We start from the raw sequence: 20,505 nt of genomic DNA, 5'->3' as shown, positions 1-20,505 counted from the left end.
CTATAGATAAATATAACAGTATAAAGTACTAATAATGGCAGCATCAGCATGTTATAATACTAATAATATGTGAGGTGAGCATACGTACATAACTACAACATATAACATGTAAACATGTAGTAATGCAGGACACCACAGAAAGAACATGGTGCTGCTACAACAGACTGATGCAACATCTGCAGCATCTGGTTTAACTCGAGGCTCAGTAATAAAGCTGCCATCAGTTTATTAGGAACACCTGCTATATATAAACATTATAACCCTCATCATTATATCTACATTTACCTTACAGTTTAAACTCAAACCTCAAACTGAAGCTACTGCGCATGTCCGCAGCTGTGAGGGGGCGGGGCTTCGTGGCTGTAGCAGGAAGTGTTTTCCGCGTGTGTGTGTGTGCTCGGGTTCTAGGGTGAGTCTGTTCTCTTTGGTTTTTCATTGTTCTCTTTTAATTGTTCTACTTCGCTCTTTACTCTCTGTTAGCATGCGGCTAACGTTAGCAGAAACGTTTGAACCTGACGCCAGAGTCCATTCAGAAATCCGTGGATTTAACGTCTGTGACGCTCGGTTAAAAACTCGCTTATAAACTCTGATATTAGACCATGAGCGTAACGTCACGCGTTCCTCTTTGGTTCGGGACAGGATCTGATCAGCTGATCGGTTCTGGGCTCAGTGTTGGACTGAGGAGCTGTTAAATCCGCACTTTTATGAGTGAAGTTTGGCTTGAGATTGAAGACTGTGTGTGTGTGTGTGTGTGTGTGTGTGTGTGTGTGTGTGTGTGTGTGTGTGTGTGTTAGGTGCGTGTTGATGATGTCATCAGTAGGTGACCAGCTGTGTCTGAACATCTGCACCAGCTCCACAGGGTCGATCAGGAAGAAACATGTGACGCCTCAACAGAGATGGACCTCAGTCAGTAATAACACACGCACACACACACACACACACACGCACGCACACGCACACACACACACACACACACTAATAACACACACACACTAATACACACTACTACTACTACACACACTACTAATACACACACACACACACACTAATAACACACACACACTAATACACGCACACACACACACACACACACTAATACACACACTAATACACACTACTACTACTACACACACACACACACTAATAGCACACACACACTAATACACACACTAATACACACACACTAATACACACTAATAACACACACTACTAATACACACACACACTAATAACACACACTAATACACACTACTCATAACACACACTACTAATAACACACTACTACACACACTACTAATACACACACACACACACACACACACACACTACTAGTACACACACTAATACACACACTCCTGCTTGTGTTTCCAGGTTAAGTTCTTGTGGTTTTGTGATTTTCAGAAGAAGCAGAAAGCAGAAAAGAGGAGGTTGAGCTCCTCAGAGGAGGTGAAGAGACGCTCCTTCAAACAGAGGAGGCTCCAGGAGGAGGAGGAGGAGGAGGAAGCTCCTCCCCCTGATTCACAGGTAAAACCCTCCAGCTCAGATTCAGAATCAGATTCAGATTCAGAATCAGAATCAGATTCAGAGAAATGACAGGAATCAGATGCAGAGGAACATGAGGCGAAGAGGAGAAAAAGCAAATGATGACACATTTATTCCAGAGCTGTCAAACTATTCAAACCTTTAATCAGATTAATCTGAGCGTTGATGTGGATTCATTCTGATTAACGGATTAAATCTCCTTCCTGTTTAATACTTTATGTGTCTCCATTTGTCCCTCTCTGTGTTTTTGGTGCTAACGCTAACGCTAACGCTACTTGGACAAACTGGGACACGTTCACAGTCGTTCTGCTGCAGATGCTTCATTAATCACATTCATCAGGACGATGATTAATCAATGTAAACGAGTTAATTCTGACGACCCAGTTTAAATGTATTTATTCATACGTTTAGGCTCCGCCCACGGACCTGACGGCTAGGACACCACAGAAGAAGAAGGATGGTGGGAAGGAAACAGGACGAGGCATCAAGACTTCGTCTCTGTTCAAACACAACCCGGACATCCCAGACCTGCCCAGGTACGGCTCTGATTGGTCCAGAGGAGCCCGGCTCTGATTGGTCCAGACCTGACTGGCTCTGATTGGTCCAGAGGAGCCCGGCTCTGATTGGTCCAGAGGAGCCTCCCTTCTCTGATTGGTCCAAGACTCCGCTCTATCTCTCCCAACACTCCTCACCTCTCCCCTCTCTCTCCTCTCTCTACTCCTTCTCCCTCTATTCACTCCTCCTCCTTCTCCTCCCCTCTCCTCCTCCCTCCTCTCCTCCTTCCTCCTCCCTCCTCCTCCTCTCCTCCTCCCTCTCTCCTCCTCTCTCTCCTCCTCCTCCTCCTCCCTCTCCTCTCCTCCCCTTCTCCCTCCTCCTCCTCCTCCCTCTCCTCCTCCTCCTCCTCCTTCCTCCTCCCTCTCTCCCCTCCTCCTCCTCTCCTCCCTCCTCCTCCTCCTCCTCCTCCTCCTCCTCCCTCCTCCTCCCTCTCCTCCTCTTCCACCTCCTCCTCCCTCTCTTCCTCCTCCTCTTCCTCCTCCTCCTCCTCCTCCTCCTCCTCAGTCCAGTCATCTCTCAGGTGAAGGAGCAGATTTTCTCCTCCGACTCCTTCTCTGACCTCCACCTTCACCCCCACCTGGTAAAACACACACGCTGTCTGTCTCTCTGTCCCTGTGAGGACCATACACTGATAAACCTGTAATATGAACCGTGTCCTCCAGGTGGCGACACTGAACAAGGTCCTGAATGTCTCCACTCTGACCAGGTGAGTTTGTCCTCTCTAGCCCTGGACTAATGTGTCCCCGTGTCCTCGGAGGACACTAACCATGTGTCCTTGTGTCCAGTGTTCAGAGACAGACCATTCCTGTCCTCCTGTCTGGACGAGACGCTGTGGTTCGATCTCAGACGGGATCAGGTATGTCCCCATGTCTCCATGTCCCTGTGTCCTTGTCCTCGTCGTGTTTGTGTTTGTCTCCAGGTCTCAGTGTCAACTCTGAACCTGAAACAGATGCTTTTATTTTGAAGAATTTCCTTTTTGCAGTTAGTAACTGAATCCCACCATGAACCAGATTAGATCTGAACGTCTGTCCTGCAGGTAAGACTCTGTCCTACGCCGTCCCGGTGGTCCAGAGTCTTCAGTGTGTCCAGCCGAAGGTCAGCAGGTCTGACGGTCCCCTGGCCGTCGTCCTCGTCCCCACCAGAGAGGTTCAGTCCACTTCACATCCGTTCAGTTCTGCTTTGGTTTGTGTCTCCGCGCTGACCCTGTCTCTGTCCTCCTCAGCTCGCCCTGCAGACCTTCCTCACCTTCCAGAAGCTCCTCAAGGTCTGGCCCCGCCCCCTTTCCTGTCCTTTCCTGTCCTTTCTGTTGGTCTGAACATGTGGACATAATGTCTGTCTCTCTGCAGCCGTTCACCTGGATCGTCCCTGGAGTTCTGATGGGGGGGGAGAAGAGGAAGGCGGAGAAGGCCCGGTAGGTCTGGATGTTCTGAGAACGGAGAACCTTCTGTAGGAACCTTCTGTAGGAACCTTTTGTAGGAACCTTCTGTCTTTAGCTGCATCTTAGAACATCACAATCAGCTTTATTGGCCACGTATGTGAACACATACAAGGAGTTTGACTCAATGCTACAACAAAATAAAAAGCAACACTATGAGCATAAAAATATATAATATATAAGAATAAACATCTACGCATCTGTATGAAGTATGAACATGAGTATGAACATGAGTATGAACATGAGTATGAACTAAATGTATTGGGAGTAATGTGACTCTGCAGCGCCCCCTGAGGGGAGGAGTCTGAACACATGGTGGCCACGCCCACTTCCTGACCCTGGACCAGTGCAGGTCCAGGATGCTCAGGGTTCTAGTTTACTTTTCGTAGAGTTTGGCCACTAGGAGGCTCTTTAGGACCACGGGTCCTGGTGATGACGATGTCTCGACTCCCTTCAGGCTCCGTAAAGGAATCAACATCCTGGTCTCAACCCCGGGACGTCTGGTGGACCACATCAGAAACACCCTGAGCATCGCCTTCAGCGCCGTCCGCTGGCTGGTCCTGGACGAGGCCGACCGGTGGGTCATGTTTACGTTAGCCTGCGTTAGCCTGTGTTAGCCTGGGTTAGCCTGCATTAGTCTGGGTTAGCCTGGGTTAGCCTGGGTTAGTCTTCGTTAGCCTGCATTAGCCTGCGTTAGCCTGTGTTAGCCTGGGTTAGCCTGGGTTAGCCTGGATTAGTCTTCGTTAGCCTGCATTAGCCTCTGTTAGCCTGCGTTAGCCTGGGTTAGCCTGCGTTAGCCTGTGTAAGCCTGCATTAGCCTCTGTTAGCCTGCGTTAGCCTGGGTTAGCCTGCGTTAGCCTGTGTAAGCCTGCGTTAGCCTGTGTTAGCCTGTGTTAGCCTCTGTTAGCCTGGGTTAGCCTCTGTTAGCCTGTGTTAGCCTCGTGCTAACGGTTCCTCCTCTGGGTTCAGGACGTTGGACCTCGGCTTTGAGAAGGATCTGACCGTCATATTAAACAGTCTGAACTCCACTGGACCGTCCAGACAGAACGTCCTGCTCTCGGCTACGCTCACTCACGGTAAGAACCATGAACATCTGCTGCCCCCTGGAGGCCAAACACTGCAACTACATGTCTGCAACTACATATGCTCAGAGCACAGTGTCTCACTAGGGACAGTGTCTCTGTGAGGGGACAGTGTCTCTGCTGGGGACAGTGTCTCTGCTGGGGACAGTGTCTCTGTGGGGGACAGTGTCTCTGCTGGGGACAGTGTCTCTGTGAGGGACAGTGACTCTGTGGGGGACAGTGTCTCTCTGGGGGCAGTGTCTCTCAGAGCACAGTGTCTCACTAGGGACAGTGTCTCTGTGGGGGACAGTGTCTCTCTGGGGGACAGTGTCTCTGTGGAGGACAGTGTCTCTGTGTGGGACAGTGTCTCTGTGGAGGACAGTGTCTCTGTGAGGGACAGTGTCTCTGCTGGGGACAGTGACTCTGTGGGGGACAGTGTCTCTCTGGGGGCAGTGTCTCTCAGAGCACAGTGTCTCTCTGGAGGACAGTGTCTCTGTGAGGGACAGTGTCTCTGTGGGGAACAGTGTCTCTGCGGGGGACAGTGTCTCTCTGGGGGACAGTGTCTCTGTGAGGGACAGTCTAACCTTTCTTCGGTGTGTGCAGGTGTGACGCGGTTAGCAGACGTGTCTCTGAATGAACCTGTCAGCATCCATGTCTCTGGCCCCGCCCCCTCTGACATCACCACGGTGACCTGTGACCCCGGCCACGCCAGCCAATCAGAGAGCTTCGCTGTGCCCGAGGCCTTGCAGCAGTTCGTGGTGGTGGTTCCCAGTAAAATCAGACTAGTGTGTCTGGCTGCGTTCATCCTGGACAAATGCAAGGTGAACAAAACCTGTCTGTAATTAATTAAGTAATTAATTAAGTAATTAATTAATCTTGATTAATCACAGTATTTGCCCCAAAAAGCAACATCATCCATCATCCATCCATCTGTTCTCAGCTGCAGGAGATTTATTCTCTTGTTCCTGTTTGATCATCAACAATGAAACGAATCAATAGAGATTAAACATGAAGGAGCTTTAATCTGATGAATCTGATGAATCTGATTAAAGGTTTAATCGTGTAACAGCTCTGAACACACGTGTTTAAAATGACTTCATTTAATGGTGAAACCGTCTCAGTTTTCCCAGAACAATAAGATCATCGTGTTCATGTCCAGCTGTGAAGCCGTCCACTTCCTCCACTCGCTCTTCGTCGCCGTCCTCTCTGGGAAGCCGCCCATCAACTTCCTGCGTCTCCACGGCAACATGAAACAGGAGGTAAGGACATCGTCCCGCTGCCGTCCTCCTCGTCCTCGTCCCCATCGTCATCGCTCATTGTTGAGGTGTGTTTGTTTTCACCACCAGGAGCGAACCGACGTCTTTCAACAGTTTTCAGTGTCTCAGTCTGGAGTCCTGCTCTGTACGGTCAGTAACGTCTCTGTAGGGGACAGTGTCTCTGTAGGGGACAGTGTCTCTGTACGGTCAGTAACGTCTCTGTAGGGGACAGTGTCTCTGTAGGGGACAGTGTCTCTGTACGGTCAGTAACGTCTCTGTAGGGGACAGTGTCTCTGTAGGGGACAGTGTCTCTGTAGTTCCTGTAAAGAACGTGTCTTGTTTGTCCCAGGATGTGGCGTCCAGAGGGTTGGACCTTCCTCAGGTCACCTGGATTATTCAGGTAAATATGAGCAGCCAATCAGAGGTCAGGCTTCAGTGACACTCCCACTGCCTCTGATGCTCCTCCTCCCCTCATTGGTCGGTTTACAGTACACTCCACCCACGGCTGTAGCAGAATACGTCCACCGTGTTGGACGGACGGCTCGAATCGGAGGACAAGGAAGCAGCCTCCTCTTCCTCACCCCCGCTGAGACGGCCTTCATCTCTGAGCTGGCCAATCACAACATCAGGTTGGTTGACTGACGGCGTCCACAGCCAATGATGAGGGGCCGTTGGGGACACACTTCAGAATTAGCCTCTCGCACACACATGTCAGAACTGAATAGAAATGGAAGGAGTGAAACCAGAATCACTGGCCCCGCCCCTTTGCCAGAGCAGCTCGCACTGGGCGGAGCAACAAGGCTCTTCACATAGAGCTGTTCTTATTATGTAAGAAATAATTACAGAACCTTCTCATTCATGTGGCTTTCCTGAAAAATGTATGAATAAAAGCAGAAGTTTAAATCAGCTAACGGGAGGCTAACGGGAGGCTAACGGGAGGCTAACAGGATGCTAACGGGATGCTAACGGGAGGCTAACGGGAGGCTAACGGGAGGCTAACGGGAGCTAGCTACAGTTATCAAAGTAAGCAAAGGTGCCGTTACCACTAGCTGCCAAACTGCTGCATTAGCTGGCTGCTAACAGCAAAGATTAGCACTTAGCCTAGCATGGTGGCTCATTTGCACCACCTCAGCCTTGGATTATTCAAGAGTCACAAAACCAATATGGCCGCCAGCGCCGTGTCGGAGCGGCAGTGACGCTGTTCAGACGTCGCGGAGGAAACCTTCCGTTTCTACTCAGCTGTGACGTGTGTGGAGGACGGTAACTCCGAGAACTGTCCCTAACTGTCCCATAGCAGCTGGTGCACTTCCTGGTCTCACTGTGGGCGTTGACATGTTTCAGCCTATCAGAGATGAAGCTGCTGGACATCCTGTCCAGTCTGATGACGGACGACACCTACAAGGGGCGGGGCAAGTACCACAGTAAGGTAGGCCGCCGCCACATGGTCCGGCTCTAACGGGGCGACCAGACTCAGAGCTGAGACCAGGACAAGCTCCGCATGCCACATGCTGTTTGACCTATATTGTTGACGTGTCCCCTCGTCTCCGTCCCAGACCTCGTCCAGAGCTCTGGAGCAGGACGTCCGAGAACGAGCGACCGTCCTTCAGACCGACTTCGAGAACTTCGTCCACTCCGGCTCTGAGACGCGGCAGGCTGCTAAGAAAGGTACGCTCTGAGCATGTGCAGTGGGACGGACCTCACTGCTGCCGTTTGATTGGCTGACCCTAACTGTGATGTCACTGTGATGTCACAGCGCTGCAGTCCTTCCTGAGGGCCTACACCACCTACCCCGCCCCCCTCAAACACATCTTCCACATCCGCTCCCTGCACCTGGGACACACCGCCAAGAGCTTCGGCCTCAGAGACGCCCCCCAGGGCCTGAGCTCCACCACGAAGACCCGGACCCAGACCCAGAACCAGAACCAGACCCAGAACCAGACCCAGAACCAGACCCAGAACCAGAACCAGAACCAGAAGAAGTCCTCCGGGAACAAGAGGTGCGTCATTGGGAGACCTGGGACATGTTGGGGGGAGACCAGGAGGGACATCTAACATAATTAATTAGTGAATAGAGCAGAGGACATGTCCATCTGTCTCTGTGTAGACAGTCCTGTGAGACAATGAAACCTGTGTTTGTCTCTGATGGACATTTAAACAGAAACAAGGAAGACGTTAACACGGTCATTTAAAAGCTAAACACCAGAGACACGTGTCCTCTGAGGGACACGTGTCCTCTGAGGGACCAGCTCATGCTCATTAAACGTCTTCTTGTTGTTGTCTTGGTCAAACTTGTCTGGACACGTCCTCACAGCTTCAGCACAGACATAATTACAGGTGTCTGTCCCTCCTCGGTTTCCCACAATCCTCTGGGTGCAGGTGCGTTCAGGCGACGCTCAGAAATATAACGAACATCAGGAGACACATTTTACACGTTCAACCCTCCAGAGTCCAGAGTCTAGTGTCCCAGAGTCTGACTCTGTTTCACCTTGGTCCTGGTTTGGTTTCATTCTCTGTGTGAACACGTTGGAGCTAAAACCAGACTAGAACCATCAGATCCAGGAGGAACCAGTTAGAAAACCACAAACATGTTGAACCAAACATTTCTAGAACTTAGAATGTAAATCTAACCTGGACATTTCTAAAGCTGATCAACACATTTACTTATTTACAACTATTTCCATTAAAACTATTTAGGACCATGTCCACAACTATCAGGTGTCCAACCAGTAATAATGTCTAAATGTCTCTAAACTGTCTCCTGTCTCCACAGACTGAATGTAGCCTCACTCCCACAACTTCTCCCTCTTCCTTGTTGCTGAGGTGCATCCTGGGAGCTGTAGTTCTCTGTCAGACTCACCGTGTTTGTCTCCTGTTTGCTCAGGATGGGTCTGAGGGAGGTCCGACTGATCCGGTCCGAGTTCTCCAGTGGTCTGGAAGGAGGAGAAGCCACAAAGAAGAAAAAGAAGAAGAAGAAGTCGGGAGAGGACGAGTCATGAGGAGGAGGAGACGTTTGGACATTAAATGTCTGGATGAAAGTTCAGGTTGATCTCAGGAGTCTGGACAAAACCAAACTCAACATCTCAGTTAATGTACCAGAGGCTCCACCCCGTTAGCATGTTTAGCATGGTAGCAGTTAGCATGTTAGCTCTCTGCAAACTCTATAGAAACCTTCATCATGTTTCAGTTCCCAGATGTAAACATGTTGATTATGATGGAGGCTTATGAGACTGAGTGGGCGGAGCCTCTAGCAGATGTTGGGGGAGGGGCGGAGCCTCTAGCAGATGTTGGGGGAGGGGCGGAGCTTCTAGCAGATGTTGGGGGAGGGGCGGAGCCTCTAGCAGATGTTGGGGGAGGGGCGGAGCTTCTAGTGGACGTTAGAGGAACTACAGTTTCAGCGAAACTGGTTCAGACTAATGTTGGGAAACCTGAAGAGTCCTGTTAGGTGACAGGAGGAAATGTGGTTTGTCCCTGCTGGGCCACCGTACTGCAGCTTTCTGGACGTTCTGAGATTCTGTACGAAGACATAAATGTTTTTATTTGGTTTGACTGTGAAATAAAGTTCCTGGTAACCAGCGTCTCAGTGTTTGAGTTTAAAGATCATTTATCCGTCACAGCCGAGGAGGAAACGATAAAGTAAACTAGTCCCAGATCTACAGGTCAGAGTATTGTTATGTGTCCCCTCAGAGACATGTGTCCCTTCAGAGACGTGTCATGATTGGTTCGTTCGTCACCATTTCAGTCGCTGAAACTTCATGAACAAGTCAGAATCTGACAGAAAGACACAAAAGCTTCATTCTGTTTAGTTTTTATTGAAAACTTGAAAAAGCAGAAACATGATCATCCTCAAAGACAAACACCGTCCTCACATCTCGTCCTCGTCTCTTCGTCTCATCTCCAGACTGAACAGACCTCGTGTCTCACACTGGGCTGTTGTCCCTGTCTGCTAGCATGCAGCTCAGCGGAGGCGGGGCCCTCTGGTGCGGGTGGGCGTGGCTTCTGTACAGGTGGAGGTCCATAGTTGTCAGGGTCTGAGGGAACAGGTGTGAGGGTAGAAACATGGAGCCAACTTCACCCAGAAGCTCCAGACCAGCAGAGGACTGACGCTTCCACTTGGTCCTGAAACGATCAATCAATCAATCAATCAATCAATCAATCAGTCAGTCACTCAACCAGTCAATCAATCAATCAGTCCCATTATGTCACATCAGTCTTCACTAAAACTGAGTTGTTGATGGCCGGTTGAGTGTGTTGGTGTCTCTGGTTCTGGTTCTGGCTCTGGTTCTGGTTCCGGGGGGGGGGGGGGGTTACCTGCGGTTCTGGTACCAGGTCTTGACCTGAGCGTCGCTGAGCTTCAGAGCAGCAGCCAGTTCCATCCGGTCCTGGACGTTCAGATATTTCTGGTTCTGGAAACTTGTCTCGAGCTTCGACAGCTGATGTTCGCTGAACGCAGTGCGAGATTTCCGAGGTTTCCTGAACGCCCCACCTACAATCAGAAACAGCTGATCGATAACTGATCAGAACATTATTGTTTTTATTCAAACCACATAAAATGATTAATATTATAATTATAATAATTGAATAATAATGATTTTCATGTTGTTGTTCGTTCGAAGAATATCAGTATAAAAACAAATCAGTGATTCGTCTGTTTCATTAGTTCCTGTTTTAATTGTTTAATTTAAATCTTTTACCTCGACTCTCACTTTCTGAGCCGCTGCTCGGACTTTTATCCTGAGGATCTTCCTCCAGTTCGGGCTGTCCCGGGTCAGGACCGGGTCGACTGTCCGCGAGGATGTCCCGGATCAGGAAGGAGGGGCGGAGGGAGCGGAGGGAGCGGGGCTGGAGCGGAGACTCCGGCGGGGAAGGAGGCGCCGAGGAGCCGCTGCTTCCTCCGGGGCTGAGCTCCGGCGGCTGCGGCCGGGAGAGGAGCGAGGAAGCCTCCATGTCCATCAGCCAGAGGGTCCAGAGGGTCCAGAGGGTCCAGAGGGTCCAGGTAACAAGATGAAGATATTAACCAAAGAAATTAAGAAATTAATTGAAGAAGTTAAATTTAATGTAAATCAATTAAAATGATTAAACTGAACTCAATTCAGGAGCACAGACAGAATCAACTCAACAAACCTCCTCCTCCTCCTCCCGCCCTCCTCCTCCTCCTCCTCCTTCCCCCCGCCTTCCTCCTCCTCCTCCTCCCCCTCCTCCTCCTCCTCCTCCTCCCCCTCCTCCTCCTCCTCCCCCTCCTTCCCCCCACCCTCCTCCTCCCCCTCCTTCCCCCCACCCTCCTCCAAATAAAAATGGACTCAGAGTCTCAACAGGATTTAAATCTTTATTTGTGCTGATGAACTCAATCCAGATCCTGGACTTTTCTCCTGGTCCCTGAAGACTCTCTCATGAGAGTCCTGGTTCCACAAGAGTCCGGGTCCCTGAAGGTTTTCAGAGCTGGAGCCACCTGGAAACAGAGACGACTGAGAGGACGGTCTAATCTGGTCTAATCTGGTCTGGTCCAGTCCGGGTCTAGTCTAATCTGGTCTGGTCCAGTCTGGGTCCAGTCTAATCTGGTCTGGTGTTACCTGAGTGAAGCGAGGCAGCTGGGGGGGCGTCTGACGGACAGGAAGAGGTCTGGTCCTCCTCAGCAGACTGGTCCTGGTCTCTGCACCTCCTACTTTAACCTGCAGAAATACAACCAGAAACACCACAGAGCTCACAGGTTCCCCAGGAAACCAGTCAGCAAGGCTACATGCTACATAGCAATGCTAAGCTAACAGCCTCCAAGGCTACATGTTACATACGGTATTGGTTCATATTGGTTCATACTGGTTCACACTGGTTCATACTGGTTCACACTGGTTCATACTGGTTCACGTTGGTTCATACTGGTTCATACTGGTTCATACTGGTTCACGTTGGTTCATACTGGTTCATACTGGTTCATACTGGTTCATACTGGTTCACACTGGTTCATACTGGTTCACGTTGGTCAGTGTTTAGGATCAGAATGATTTATGGGGCGATCAAGCTTCTGTCCCTCTGACCTTGGGCTTGTGGTTCCTGGTTTGGTTCCTGCTCAGCTGTTCCTCCATCCACCTCCGGGCATATTGATGAGAGAGGAGGTCTGACAGGGGGGACGACGGCCTGGTGGACACATCAGTCAGTCATCAGTCTCCAGGTGTCCCTCAGTGTCCCATTTCCAGAAAACAAGAACCTGGTTCTAGTTCAGTTCTTAACTGGTCCCAATCAGCTCCAAGCTGGTTTGGAACTTTGGAACCAGTTTGGAACCAGTTTGGAAGAAGAATGACTATTTTCTGAGTGTCTCACCTGTTGGCGACTCCAAACGTGACGTCAGGGTCGGGCGTTGGGTGTTGTGAAGCCCCTCCCCCTCGCCATTTAGGGGCGGGGCTCTGGTTGTGGGCGCGGTACTGACTCACCTCCTTGGCCGTCACCAGACCGGACTTCACTGCGTCCCGGTTCAGAGAGAGGAAGTCCAGAGGGCGAGGGGAGCGCTGGCGTCTGGGCTGAACCCTCCACCCGGACAGAACTGAAGGACAGAACACGAGTGTTCAGACGGGTCAGTCCGGTCCAAGTCTCACCTGTTCAGACGGGTCAGTCCGGTCCAAGTCTCACCTGTTCAGACGGTCTCACCTGTTTATAGAGTCCCACTATCTACGCTCCAGCTCTAACTGCTGAACTGAACCTCTGGATGATGATAAACTGGATTTAGTTGATCTGGACCTGAACATGTGGAATGAGAATAAAGTTGAATCTAATCTGGGCCAGAGTGTGTTTCGTGTTGTACTGTCTCTGTGAGGACATTTGTTTGGTCGTGGTTCTGACTGATGATGTTTAAATATAGATAATAGCTGCATGTGTGTGTGTGTGTGTGTGTGTCTGTCTGTGTGTGTGTGTGTGTCTGTGTGTGTGTGTCTGTGTGTGTGTGTGTGTGTGTGTGTGTGTGTCTGTGTGTGTGTGTGTGTGTTTGAGTGACAGCTGTGCTTGTTGCCTGCAGGCATGTCTCCTTCATTCAAACACAGCTCTGTTCCTCTGTCTCTGTGAGGACCTTTATTTATTTAATAATACGTCGGTGGAGATGGAACTAAATATTTAGCCCTTAGCTTGTAACAGAAAGGGAAGAAAAAGCATCACCTGTAAAAACTAATAACTTCAGTCTCCAAACGTTGAGCTGTTGAACCTGATGTTCATGTTCCGGCCCAGAGACATGAAGTGGAGACACATGACGAGGTTACAGAAATAAGGCTTTATTTCATTAAAGCACCAATGTTAGCATAATGCTAACCTTTAAACCTTTAGCCTAATAACTATAATTGTCATATAAAAGTCATATTTTTGGAAAACAAGAAAAAATGTCATTTCTAGCAGCACAATGGGATCTTCATTGATACTGTATATTAGGTCAGGACCACACTAACGAACAAAGCAACCAGGGGGCGGGGCTTACCTTCAGACACGCCCCCATCTGTCAGAGAGCTGCTAGTTCCGAACGTGAAGTCTGGTCCAGGAACCAGTAGCCCCCGAGACCGGGTCTGAGCCAGAGGGTCCTGAGGATGAAGAGGAGATCTTCATCATCATCATCATCATCATCATGATGACGTCACTGGCGACGCCACAGTCATGTGACGTTTTACCTTGATGAGCAGCGGATTGGTCAGCATCGTGTCTCTGACCACGCCCAGCCTCGGTGACGACATAGAGCTATGATTCCGAACCAGAACCCGCAGCAGAACCCGGAAGAGCAGCCTCCAACTGGATCTCACCAGTTTGATGAATAAATGAATGGAATAAATTCAGCAGCTCGTGTCCTCGCCTCCGACCTGCGCGTGTCTGCGTTGCTATGGTAACGAGATCACAACAAAACAGAAGCAGGAAGTGTGTACGGAAGCCGAGACAATTGTCTTTCCTGTAAACTTTGTTTATTAAGAGCAATGACAACCACCAGGGGGCGACACACATCCCACAATATTTCAGAATATTTTATTTTCAAAGCTCATTAATCCAAAGTCTTAGTCTCTTTCACTTTAAAAGCAACGACTCATAGTTTTAATATGTAGCTTCAGAGATGGAGAGGAGTGGTTACTGATTAGTGTGTCTACATTTGTGATGATATTTATCTAAATGTATCATCAGATTCAGGACAGAAGAGTTTCTTTGAGGCAGATGGATGATGTTCAAAGCAAAAGGAAAAATGTGGTTCAATACAAGTAGAAACCAAGTTGCAGAAATCTTTGCTTACTTTGTTAGAGGAAGGACGAGGCCAGAATAAATGAAAACATCTTCAGGATGTCCTTCATAGAAAGAGCATTTTACTTCTGGATCTGCTGGAATAGTTGTCAATACAATTTTCGATGGGTGAATTCTGTAAATTATTTTAGATGACACTTCTTTGACCTTATTATTTATCGTATATCTCGTAGACAATTTCAAAATATTTATTCCAGTCCAGGTTATTAATAAAGTCGCTCCAATAAGTAGGGCTGCATTCACTGACTGTTGGAAAAGTTCGTGTTTTTTTCGTTCTTGTACATGCAAGTATGCATGAATACACTATGCATAAATAAAATTGTAGTTCATACTGACTTGATCCCGTTTAAACAAATTCATTCTATTTATTTTTTAATTCTGATTAATTTAATTGCTTCATATTTTAATTTCTTTTTTAAGTTTTACTTTTCAAACTGACACCTAAATAACTGAAAATATAATTACGAGTCACTTTAATCGCTGAGGTTCATATTTCCGAGTACCCTGAACTAAGCACACGTCACTCGGCCAGAGACCGTCTATTAAAACAGGAAGCGAACGCGTTTAACGAGCGAAAACAAGTCACAGAATTTACCCATCTAAAGTTCTTGTTTTCTTAAAAAAATATTATTTATTTTTACAACGACTATAAAAAATCTAGATGTAAACTGCTCGTTCTGTGAGGGACACGCTGAAGTTGTGTTTTATTAACTGAAGTAATCGCAGCTCTTGTTTCCAGGCTGCTGGTGCCGTGTTTTCCGGGTCAGAGTGGGACGTCTGTCCGCGCCTCTCTCTGAATCAGCGGGGATCCTCTCTCATGTCTCCCCGGACCCCTCGGCTCCTTTCCGGCTGCACATCTCCGCTTCTCCGGCCGCCTGCTCTCGGCAGGGATGCTCCGGCTCTGGCTCAAAGCAGCGGTCGTCCTGTGGCTCGCTCCCCGCGCAGAGGGAGGCTCAGCCCGGCTGTACACGGAGCAGGACCCGCTGGTGATCCTGAGCAGCAGCAGTCTGAAGCCCACCGTCACTAACTCGTCGTCGGCCTGGTTGGTCCAGTTCTACTCGTCCTGGTGCGGACACTGCATCCAGTACTCCAGCACATGGAAGGCTCTGGCCCAGGACGTCAAAGGTGCTCGGTTCGCTTCCCCTCATTGTAAACATCAGCACCAGAATGGTTTCAAATATCTGCATATTTACACATTTACACGTTAATCTGTGTAACTGTGGCCATTGAGCTTTAGATGCGGTCCTCTGATTATATTGGACTCACTCGTCAGTTCGGCTGAAATTTAATCCTAGAATCAGTGGCTGATTTCAGGAAAACATAGACTCTGTTGTGTGGCTCGTCAGTTACAGCTTTAACTTGGTGAAGCTTAAAGTAGCGTTTTCTTCCACCGGGTTCTGAATGATGGAGCCACCGTGATTCAACGCTGAGATTTAACCGATAAAATGATTCGATATCATTCGATTTAATTTAATTTGATTCATTTCCCGGATTCTTCAAACAGACAATATTTCACACGAAACAGCCGCTGTTTCTAGCTTCTGTTAGCTTCTGTTAGCTTCTGTTAGCTTCTGTTAGCACCTTAGCTGCTTCGTGAGTTCCGTTAGCTTCATTAGCTCCGTTAGCTCCGTTAGCTTTATTAGCTCAGTGTGTGTGTCCCTGATGTTTGTGTATTTGTGAGGTCTCTTTGTGAGCGCGTGTGTGTGTGTGTGTCAGTCTGATATGTCTCTGTGAGGACTCTGCTGGTGTTTATATCTTTGTGAGGACTCTGCTGGTGTTTATATGTTTATGTGTTTGTGAGGACTCTGCTTGGTGTTTATATCTCTGTGAGGACTCTGCTTGGTGTTTATATCTCTGTGAGGACTCTGCTTGGTGTTTATATCTCTGTGAGGACTCTGCTGGTGTTTATATCTCTGTGAGGACTCTGTGTGTGTGTGTGTGTACAGCCTGGCAGGAAGTGGTGGGCGTGGCCGTGCTGGACTGCGCTCAGGAGGAAAACTTCGACGTGTGTAAAGAGTTCAGCATCAAATTCTACCCGACGTTTAAAGTGAGTGTTTGCAGCCTGTTCAGACTGAGCGTCGCCTCCTGCTGGAGCCCAGCACCAATAACATGTATAATAATAATAACATTTATAACATTTATAATAATAATAATAATAATAATAATAATAATAAATCTCTGTGTACAGTTCTTCAGAGCCCACAGTCCTCCCACAGACACAGGGACCCCTCATAGAGGTGAGACTCACTCTGCACCTGAATACACCTCCTCCTATAACTCCTCCTCCTGCTATAACTCCTCCTCCTCCTCCTGCTATAACTCCTCCTCCTCCTGCTATAACTCCTCCTGCTTTACCTCCTCCTCCTCTTACACCTCCTCCTGCTTTACCTCCTCCTGCTATAACTCCTCCTCCTCCACCTCCTCCTCCTGCTATAACTCCTCCTCCTCCTCCTCCTCCTCCTCCTGCTATAACTCCTCCTCCTCCTCCTGCTATAACTCCTCCTCCTGCTATAACTCCTCCTCCTCCTCCTCCTCCTCCTCCCTCAGGTGCAGACAGAGAGATCCAGTCTGTCCGTCAGCTGATGATCAACATCCTCCAGAACCACACTAGACTGGACTGGCCTCAGCGTTGTCCCCCATTACGTCCATACAGGTACCAGAACCAGTCATAGACCTCAGACCTTTAACAGAACCAGAACCAGGTCCATCTAACCCCCGTCTGTCTGCAGTTCTGCTGAGCTGCTGCCTCTGCTGGGTCAAAGGTCCGACCACTACACCGCCATCATCGTGGAGGAGCCGGACTCGTACCTGGGACGAGAGGTGAGGCGGTCCAGACCAGAACCTGTCAGCTGACTACCTGGTGTGTGGTTCTGACTGGTGTTTGTGTGTCAGGTGATCCTGGACCTGCTGCAGTACTCAGGGGTCCAGGTGAAGCGGGCTCTGAGCTCAGAGCTCCCCCTGCTGGACGCCCTGAAGATCACAGCCCTGCCCTCCATCTACCTGCTGAGGCCCAACGGGACTCACGCTCACCTGCACAGGTGAGGACAGGAAGTGACATCACTGCTCCTCTGAAAGGAAGCCAATAGAGCGCCCCCTCTGGCTGCAGTATAGGTCATAAGCTCCACCCCCTCCATGTTAGGGGGCGGGGCTTGGGCCAAACTAAAACACTAAAATACACAACAAATACTTTGTTTCAAGGATGTTTTCAGTCACTTTAGGACAGGTTTCATTTTAGTTCCTTATTTGATGCTATAGAAACACGATGTGACATAACAAGCAACAGTTGCCATGCCAACCGCTCTGCAAAGAGATGGAAAAACTATTGTTAAAAACAAGTTCAGTGTATGATCCAACATTTCCTTGTGGCTGGAGGAGCTAAAGCAGCGTAGGATTAATAAATGAAACACCAGAGTCTGGAGGAAAAGTGGGAGGGGCAACATTTAACTCCTCCCCTTTGTTCCTGCCAGTGAGAAGCGGCAGCGGTTCTTCTTCTCCTCCTTGTTGAGGGCGTTGCCGGGGGTGCAGCGAGTCGGGAGGGGGGACAGCATCAGTACCGGCGTCGGCCATGAGGAGGCAGCGGTGGCGCCGTGGAGAGACTTCGACAGGTGAGTCCAGTCAGGCGTGTTTACTTCCTGGTTACCTGTCAGGTCATGTGACCCAGGCGTGTCCCCAGGTCGAAGGTGTACCTGGCTGATCTGGAGTCAGGGCTGCACTACCTGCTGAGGGTGGAACTGGCTACCCACAATGCACTGGAGGGGGAGGAGCTCAGGGTCTTCAAGGACTTTGTCATGCTGGTCGCCAAGGTAACGGCTCCGCCCTGGCAACGCAGGTATGTAACCACAGAGACGGTAACCAGCTGACCCCTCCGACTCTTAGTTGTATCCAGGCGGCGTGGGCGGAGCCTCGGTGGTGAAGCTGATGGAGACGCTCTCTGATTGGCTGCTGGGTCTGCCGCTGCAACCAATCCCCTACCAGGCCGTCCTGGACCTGGTCGACAACAAGATGAGGGTGAGACACACTCCAGAACCGGACCTAGACCCAGGTCTAGAACCAGGTCCTACCCCTGGAGGACTGACTTCCTGTCTCCTGTAGATCTCAGACGTGTTCCTGGGGGCGGAGGTTCGCTGGGTTGGTTGCCAGGGCAGCAGGGCGGGGCTTAGAGGGTACCCATGTTCCCTCTGGACTCTGTTCCACGTTCTGACGGTTCAACACGAGACGTCCCCCCACGCTCTGGACAACACAGGTCAGTCTGACCCCCCCCCCTCCCCGACTCCTCCTCCTCCTCCTCCTCCTCCTCCTGATCCTCCTCCTGATCCTCCTCCTGTTCCTCCTCCTCAGGTCTGGAGGTGGAGGCGGCCCCGGTGCTTCAGGTGATGCGTCGCTACATCAGGACGTTCTTCGGCTGTGAGGAGTGCGGACGCCACTTTGAGGAGGCGGCGGCTGAAAGTCTGGAGGACGTGAGGAGCAGAGAGGAGGAGGTGCTGTGGCTCTGGAGGCAACACAACAGAGTCAACGACAGACTGGCTGGTAACAAACACACTAACGTTTACATGCTCTGCACACTGTAGAGCCAAGATGGCCGCCGTGCATACGACCTGAACTGCAGCCACACACCAGGGGGCGGGGCTTATATGTTGCAGCTACACACCAGGGGCGGGGCTTATGTGTTGCACCGGGGGCGGGGCTTATGTGTTGCAGCTAGATATCAGGGGGCGGAGCTTGCATGACCTATACTGCAGCTAGACACCAGGGGGCGGGGCTTATGTGTTGCAGCTAGATATCTGTGGGCGGAGCTTATGTGTTGCAGCTAGATATCAGGGGCGGAGCTTATGTGTTGCAGCTAGATATCAGGGGGCGGGGCTTATGTGTTGCAACTAGACACCAGGGGCGGGGCTTATGTGTTGCAGCTAGATATCAGGGGGCGGAGCTCTACATGTTGTGAGGAGCCGTCATGGCGTCTTCTACAGACTGTGGTTTATAACAGCACACAGAGATTAGACAGATGAATGATTCTCCTCCTCCTCCTCCTCCTCCTCCTCCTCAGGTTCTCTCAGTGATGACCCTCTCTTCCCCAAAGCTCCATGGCCAAGCCCCTCCCTCTGCGCCTCCTGCCATGAGGAGAGAAATGGAGTCCACATCTGGAACCGGGACAATGTCCTCCTCTTCCTCCGTCACCACTACGGCGTCTCCAACCTCTCCCCCAGATACTCCCTGACTCCCCCCCGACTCCCTGCTCCTCCCCCTCCTCAGCCTCAGCAGGAGCAGGGGGGAGGAGGAGCAGGAGGAGCAGGAGGAGGAGGAGCAGGAGCAAAGGACCGTCAACCTGCTCTGATGGAGGACGAGAGGGGACGTAAAGACATAGGAGGAGGAGGAGGAGGAGGAGGAGGAGGAGGTGAGGGAGGAGGAGCAGGAGGAGGTGAGGGAGGAGGAGGAGCAGGACTGTGGATCCTGGGTGTGGGTTTCAACAGTGTGGACATGTCTCTGTGTGTCGTCCTCTACGTCTCCTCCTGCCTCGTCCTCATGCTCCTCTTCTTCTTCTTCAAAGTCCGGTCCAGGAGGTGGAAACTCAGACACTCACGGCTCCACGTCTGAGACCGGACTAGACCAGACCGGACCGGACCGGACTAGACCAGACCGGACCGGACCGGACTGGACCAGACCGGACTGGACCAGACCAGACCAGACCAGACCAGAGTACATTAGACTGGACTGGACTCCAGAACCAGAACTGTTCTCTGAACACCAACACGGAGCCAATCAGCTGTTTAGTACCGCCCACTTTTACTGACTCTGATCAGCAGAACCAGAACCAGAACCAGACTGGGTCTGGATTGTAGACCTGGTTGTAGGTCTGGATTTATTTATTGCTGCAGACTCAGACTGGATCCCCTGAGTCGGACCAGGTTCATGTCCCAGAATCCCTCAGGAGGGACACGTCAGAACTGGATCATAGAGTTCACATTGTGCCAAATGTTTCCTGGTCCTGGATCTGGATCTGGACCTGGTCCTGGACCTGGACCTGGTCCTGGATGAGGTCCAGGTTGTTTACTGTGATGTCAGCTGATCTGATGTAAATAAAGTTTTAATCAATAAAATGTTTCACAGTTTATTTTAAATGTGTGTGTGTGTTTGTGTGTAGAGTGTGTAGTGTGTGTGTGTGTGTGTGTGTGTGCGTGTGTGTGTAGTGTGTAGTGTGTGTGTGTGTGTGTGTAGTGTGTAGTGTGTGTGTAGTGTGTATGTCAGTGTTGATGTAATGTTTTATATATGTGTTAGTGTATTTTAATGTGTGTGTGTGTTGTGTGTAAGTGTGTAGTGTTGTGTGTGGTGTGTGTGTGTGTGTTGTGTAGTGTGGGAGTGTGTGTGTGTGTGTGTGTGTGTGTGTGTGTGTGTGTGTGTAGTGTGTAGT

General features: G+C 50.1%; 4 protein-coding genes across 6 annotated transcripts; 2 read left to right on the top strand and 2 right to left on the bottom strand.

The window, feature by feature from the left end:
• Nucleotides 1-326: 326 nt before the first annotated feature.
• ddx31 (DEAD (Asp-Glu-Ala-Asp) box polypeptide 31) lies at nucleotides 327-9,424 on the top strand. Of its 2 annotated transcripts, XM_047592773.1 has the most exons (22): nucleotides 327-409; nucleotides 795-906; nucleotides 1,402-1,524; nucleotides 1,954-2,078; nucleotides 2,602-2,677; nucleotides 2,760-2,803; nucleotides 2,883-2,953; nucleotides 3,134-3,243; nucleotides 3,320-3,361; nucleotides 3,444-3,508; nucleotides 3,990-4,109; nucleotides 4,502-4,608; nucleotides 5,197-5,414; nucleotides 5,715-5,852; nucleotides 5,940-5,999; nucleotides 6,199-6,249; nucleotides 6,339-6,478; nucleotides 7,191-7,275; nucleotides 7,403-7,514; nucleotides 7,603-7,759; nucleotides 7,796-7,846; nucleotides 8,731-9,424. In XM_047592773.1, exons 1-22 carry the CDS (start codon nucleotides 327-329, stop codon nucleotides 8,843-8,845), a joined length of 2,205 nt encoding a protein of 734 aa, XP_047448729.1. In that variant the 3' UTR covers nucleotides 8,846-9,424. The 2 variants fall into 2 exon arrangements, with proteins under 2 accessions (XP_047448729.1, XP_047448728.1); XM_047592772.1 differs by having other exon boundaries at nucleotides 7,603-7,846.
• Nucleotides 9,425-9,638: 214 nt separating this feature from the next.
• barhl1a (BarH-like homeobox 1a) lies at nucleotides 9,639-10,986 on the bottom strand. Of its 2 annotated transcripts, none has more exons than XM_047592491.1 (3): nucleotides 10,541-10,986; nucleotides 10,158-10,359; nucleotides 9,639-9,965 (listed from the first exon to the last, which is right to left on the bottom strand). In XM_047592491.1, the coding sequence occupies exons 1-3, from the start codon at nucleotides 10,797-10,799 to the stop codon at nucleotides 9,767-9,769; spliced, it is 660 nt and encodes a 219-aa protein (XP_047448447.1). In that variant the 5' UTR covers nucleotides 10,800-10,986; the 3' UTR covers nucleotides 9,639-9,766. The 2 variants fall into 2 exon arrangements, with proteins under 2 accessions (XP_047448447.1, XP_047448448.1); XM_047592492.1 differs by having other exon boundaries at nucleotides 10,158-10,332.
• A 172-nt stretch (nucleotides 10,987-11,158) lies between these two features.
• Nucleotides 11,159-14,386, bottom strand: cfap77 (cilia and flagella associated protein 77). Its single transcript, XM_047592806.1, has 7 exons — nucleotides 14,092-14,386; nucleotides 13,487-13,690; nucleotides 13,300-13,399; nucleotides 12,162-12,381; nucleotides 11,879-11,978; nucleotides 11,417-11,515; nucleotides 11,159-11,295 (listed from the first exon to the last, which is right to left on the bottom strand). Exons 2-7 carry the CDS (start codon nucleotides 13,547-13,549, stop codon nucleotides 11,191-11,193), a joined length of 687 nt encoding a protein of 228 aa, XP_047448762.1. The 5' UTR covers nucleotides 13,550-13,690; nucleotides 14,092-14,386; the 3' UTR covers nucleotides 11,159-11,190.
• Nucleotides 14,387-14,666: 280 nt separating this feature from the next.
• On the top strand, nucleotides 14,667-20,194 carry qsox2 (quiescin Q6 sulfhydryl oxidase 2). The gene is made up of 13 exons (XM_047592805.1): nucleotides 14,667-15,224; nucleotides 16,046-16,146; nucleotides 16,288-16,336; nucleotides 16,647-16,752; nucleotides 16,829-16,919; nucleotides 16,992-17,137; nucleotides 17,567-17,704; nucleotides 17,773-17,902; nucleotides 17,976-18,107; nucleotides 18,192-18,342; nucleotides 18,438-18,626; nucleotides 19,144-19,406; nucleotides 19,497-20,194. Exons 1-13 carry the CDS (start codon nucleotides 14,990-14,992, stop codon nucleotides 19,689-19,691), a joined length of 1,926 nt encoding a protein of 641 aa, XP_047448761.1. The 5' UTR covers nucleotides 14,667-14,989; the 3' UTR covers nucleotides 19,692-20,194.
• Nucleotides 20,195-20,505: the final 311 nt, after the last annotated feature.

The sequence above is a fragment of the Mugil cephalus genome, chromosome 8 (assembly GCF_022458985.1).
Source record: "Mugil cephalus isolate CIBA_MC_2020 chromosome 8, CIBA_Mcephalus_1.1, whole genome shotgun sequence".
Taxonomy (NCBI): Eukaryota; Metazoa; Chordata; class Actinopteri; order Mugiliformes; family Mugilidae; genus Mugil; species Mugil cephalus.
This window is presented reverse-complemented; position numbering and strand designations above follow the sequence as displayed.

Bases quoted from the DNA above. Each gene is read 5' to 3' on its own strand.
- ddx31 (XM_047592772.1), top strand. From the start codon at position 327: ATGTCCGCAGCTGTGAGGGGGCGGGGCTTCGTGGCTGTAGCAGGAAGT. The intron at 5,853-5,939 runs GTAAGGACATCG...TTTCACCACCAG, and splicing joins ACGGCAACATGAAACAGGAG to GAGCGAACCGACGTCTTTCA. The intron at 7,847-8,730 runs GTGCGTCATTGG...CTGTTTGCTCAG, and splicing joins AAGTCCTCCGGGAACAAGAG to GATGGGTCTGAGGGAGGTCC.
- barhl1a (XM_047592491.1), bottom strand. From the start codon at position 10,799: ATGGACATGGAGGCTTCCTCGCTCCTCTCCCGGCCGCAGCCGCCGGAG. The intron at 10,360-10,540 runs GTAAAAGATTTA...TGTTCTGATCAG, and splicing joins CTCAGAAAGTGAGAGTCGAG to TTATCGATCAGCTGTTTCTG. The intron at 9,966-10,157 runs GTAACCCCCCCC...TGATCGTTTCAG, and splicing joins ACCTGGTACCAGAACCGCAG to GACCAAGTGGAAGCGTCAGT.
- cfap77 (XM_047592806.1), bottom strand. From the start codon at position 13,549: ATGTCGTCACCGAGGCTGGGCGTGGTCAGAGACACGATGCTGACCAAT. The intron at 13,400-13,486 runs GTAAAACGTCAC...CTTCATCCTCAG, and splicing joins CCAATCCGCTGCTCATCAAG to GACCCTCTGGCTCAGACCCG. The intron at 11,516-11,878 runs GTCAGAGGGACA...GTATTTCTGCAG, and splicing joins CCAGGAACCACAAGCCCAAG to GTTAAAGTAGGAGGTGCAGA.
- qsox2 (XM_047592805.1), top strand. From the start codon at position 14,990: ATGCTCCGGCTCTGGCTCAAAGCAGCGGTCGTCCTGTGGCTCGCTCCC. The intron at 16,920-16,991 runs GTGAGGCGGTCC...TTTGTGTGTCAG, and splicing joins ACTCGTACCTGGGACGAGAG to GTGATCCTGGACCTGCTGCA. The intron at 17,705-17,772 runs GTGAGTCCAGTC...GCGTGTCCCCAG, and splicing joins CCGTGGAGAGACTTCGACAG to GTCGAAGGTGTACCTGGCTG.